General features: G+C 41.2%; 1 protein-coding gene across 1 annotated transcript in view; it reads right to left on the bottom strand.

Moving 5' to 3' along the window:
• LOC126387094 (B-cell receptor CD22-like) overlaps positions 1-1,091 on the bottom strand; it is a 5,452-nt gene extending 4,361 nt beyond the window's left edge. The window contains exons 1-2 of the mRNA XM_050039650.1: positions 1,042-1,091; positions 689-949 (exon numbers count right to left, since the gene is read on the bottom strand). Coding sequence (XP_049895607.1) covers positions 689-949; positions 1,042-1,075 — 295 coding nt within the window. The 5' untranslated portion in view covers positions 1,076-1,091. The remainder of the gene's footprint in view (positions 1-688; positions 950-1,041) is intronic.
• Positions 1,092-1,248: the final 157 nt, after the last annotated feature.

The following is a 1,248-nucleotide window of genomic DNA, read 5'->3' as shown; positions in this document are numbered from 1 at the left end:
CTATATGTTCTCTGACATTTATCCTAACGATATGAGGCAGTCTTTGTGGAAAAAAAGCTTGTTTAGTGGACTAACTTTGCACTTGAAGGGATGCCCGTTCAATTACGTTTTAACAGGTCTGACGCTACTATGCACCCCGGCTGTATCTAGGCTAAAGGCTAACATGCTAACAATTATTTCTATGTCACTAGTCACTTGAAACAAATTTAGGACGATAGGAGACGGGTTGAAATAAACCGAAATTTCCCTTTAAGGTCCAAATTTAAGCATAATTATGGGCGAGAATGTTTTGAGTGACAGTCTATGAGTTAGATCCACCCCTCCATCCTCCACAGCTCCACTCTCCCTTCTTGTCCAAATATGGTAATTTCTGGCTCCAAAAATTTAAAATGGCAACAGACATGTTGCCAAACTTGAGGCTGCAAAACAGGAGTCCAATAGTATACGTCACGGTGGCTACGTCCATTATTTATTCAGTCTTTGGTTAAGACGGACATATGTCAATATGTTTTCAATGACGCTCATTGTTTTCAGAGTTCTCCTTGATGGAAACAATTTTATAAAATGCTTAATTTTAGCCATCTTAGTGTAGACATTATTTGAGCAGTTTCACATGTAAGGTTTAAAGGGGAGGTTGTGTGTGTGTTCTGATCTCAGCTGCATAGTGTGTAAGTAAATGGAAACCTACCTGCCACAACAGTCAGATGTAAGGTGGAGTTATGACGTCCTCTTGTGTTCTGGGCTTCACAGTAATAATTCCCACTGTGTTCAGCTGTGACGTTAGAGATGGTGAAGATCTGTCCTGATGCTTTTGGTGAGTCTTCATCCTCCTTGTACCAGGTATAGTTAGCTGCTGGGTTAGCATCACTGCTACAGGTCAGATTCACTGAACTGCCCTCCACTATCTCAGCAGAGGGACTCACTGACACAGAGGGAAGCTTTGGAGCATCTGGAGGAGAATATTAAGAGGGACACATTCCATTTATATTGGCATGTGTGATAATGAAGGACTTTTGTATCATGGAAAAAAAAAAGACTTACACTGGACATCTATAAATAAAGATGAAGAGTTCATCTGTCCATACTGATTCTTAGACTTGCAGTGGTAGTAAACTCTGTCTTCAGAGCTGATGGAAGTGAAGCGATAATTTCCTTCTGGTCCTTGAAGCAGTGTGTGGTTCTTTTTGTACCAGGTATAGTTAGCTGCTGGGTTTGCATCACTGCTACAGGTCAGAGTCACTGAACTGC

The sequence above is a fragment of the Epinephelus moara genome, unplaced genomic scaffold (assembly GCF_006386435.1).
Source record: "Epinephelus moara isolate mb unplaced genomic scaffold, YSFRI_EMoa_1.0 scaffold1995, whole genome shotgun sequence".
Lineage (NCBI taxonomy): Eukaryota > Metazoa > Chordata > Actinopteri > Perciformes > Serranidae > Epinephelus > Epinephelus moara.
Note: the sequence above shows the minus strand (reverse complement) of the source record. Positions and strands in the feature narration are given on the sequence as shown.